Genomic DNA, 671 nt, shown 5'->3' on the forward strand with positions numbered 1-671 from the left:
TCACACAACTTCTTCTACGGACATTTTCTCCAAATCTCCAAATTGCTCAATCGCTGATGTAATTTGAAGAAACTTTACAGGTACTGCTCTCAAGAGCTTTTTGACGACATACGTCTCCTCAACCTTCTCTCCTAACATCCGGATATTGGTCACCAAGCTATTCATCTTCATGCAGAAATCATCTAGCTGTTCTGTATCTTTCATGACAAGAGACTCAAATTCAGCCTTAAGAGTTTGAGCTTTCGCCTTTTGAACTTTGTCTGCTCCAAGGTGAACCATTTTTATTGCCTCCCAAGCTGTCTTTGAGGTCGTTTTGCCAGCTATTGATATTAACAGATCTTCACCTATCACCTGATATATAATAGCCAAAGCTCGCTTATCCATCTTGTCTTCAATTGCAGCATTTGCGTCTTTGGGTTCAACCGCATCCCATACACCATGGGCCTGCATGAACACACGCATTTTCATAGCCCATGCTATATAATTTGTCTTAGTTAGAATTGGGTAGCTTAAACCGAAAGAACTTTCTTTTCCCTTGTTGGTCTCCATTTGCTTGAAGTGTGGCTTGCGATCGAGTGAAGCTCTGATACCAGGTGTAGAATATAGACAAGAACAATACTGTTAAACAGCAATGAAAGCAGCTATATTGATAACTGATGAGTTTTACAATG

At 40.2% G+C, this 671-nt stretch overlaps 1 protein-coding gene across 1 annotated transcript; it reads right to left on the reverse strand.

The window, feature by feature from the left end:
- On the reverse strand, positions 1-462 carry LOC141673378 (uncharacterized). Its single transcript, XM_074480122.1, has one exon. It carries the CDS (start codon positions 460-462, stop codon positions 1-3), a length of 462 nt encoding a protein of 153 aa, XP_074336223.1.
- Positions 463-671: the final 209 nt, after the last annotated feature.

Source organism: Apium graveolens, chromosome 7, assembly GCF_009905375.1.
Source record: "Apium graveolens cultivar Ventura chromosome 7, ASM990537v1, whole genome shotgun sequence".
Lineage (NCBI taxonomy): Eukaryota > Viridiplantae > Streptophyta > Magnoliopsida > Apiales > Apiaceae > Apium > Apium graveolens.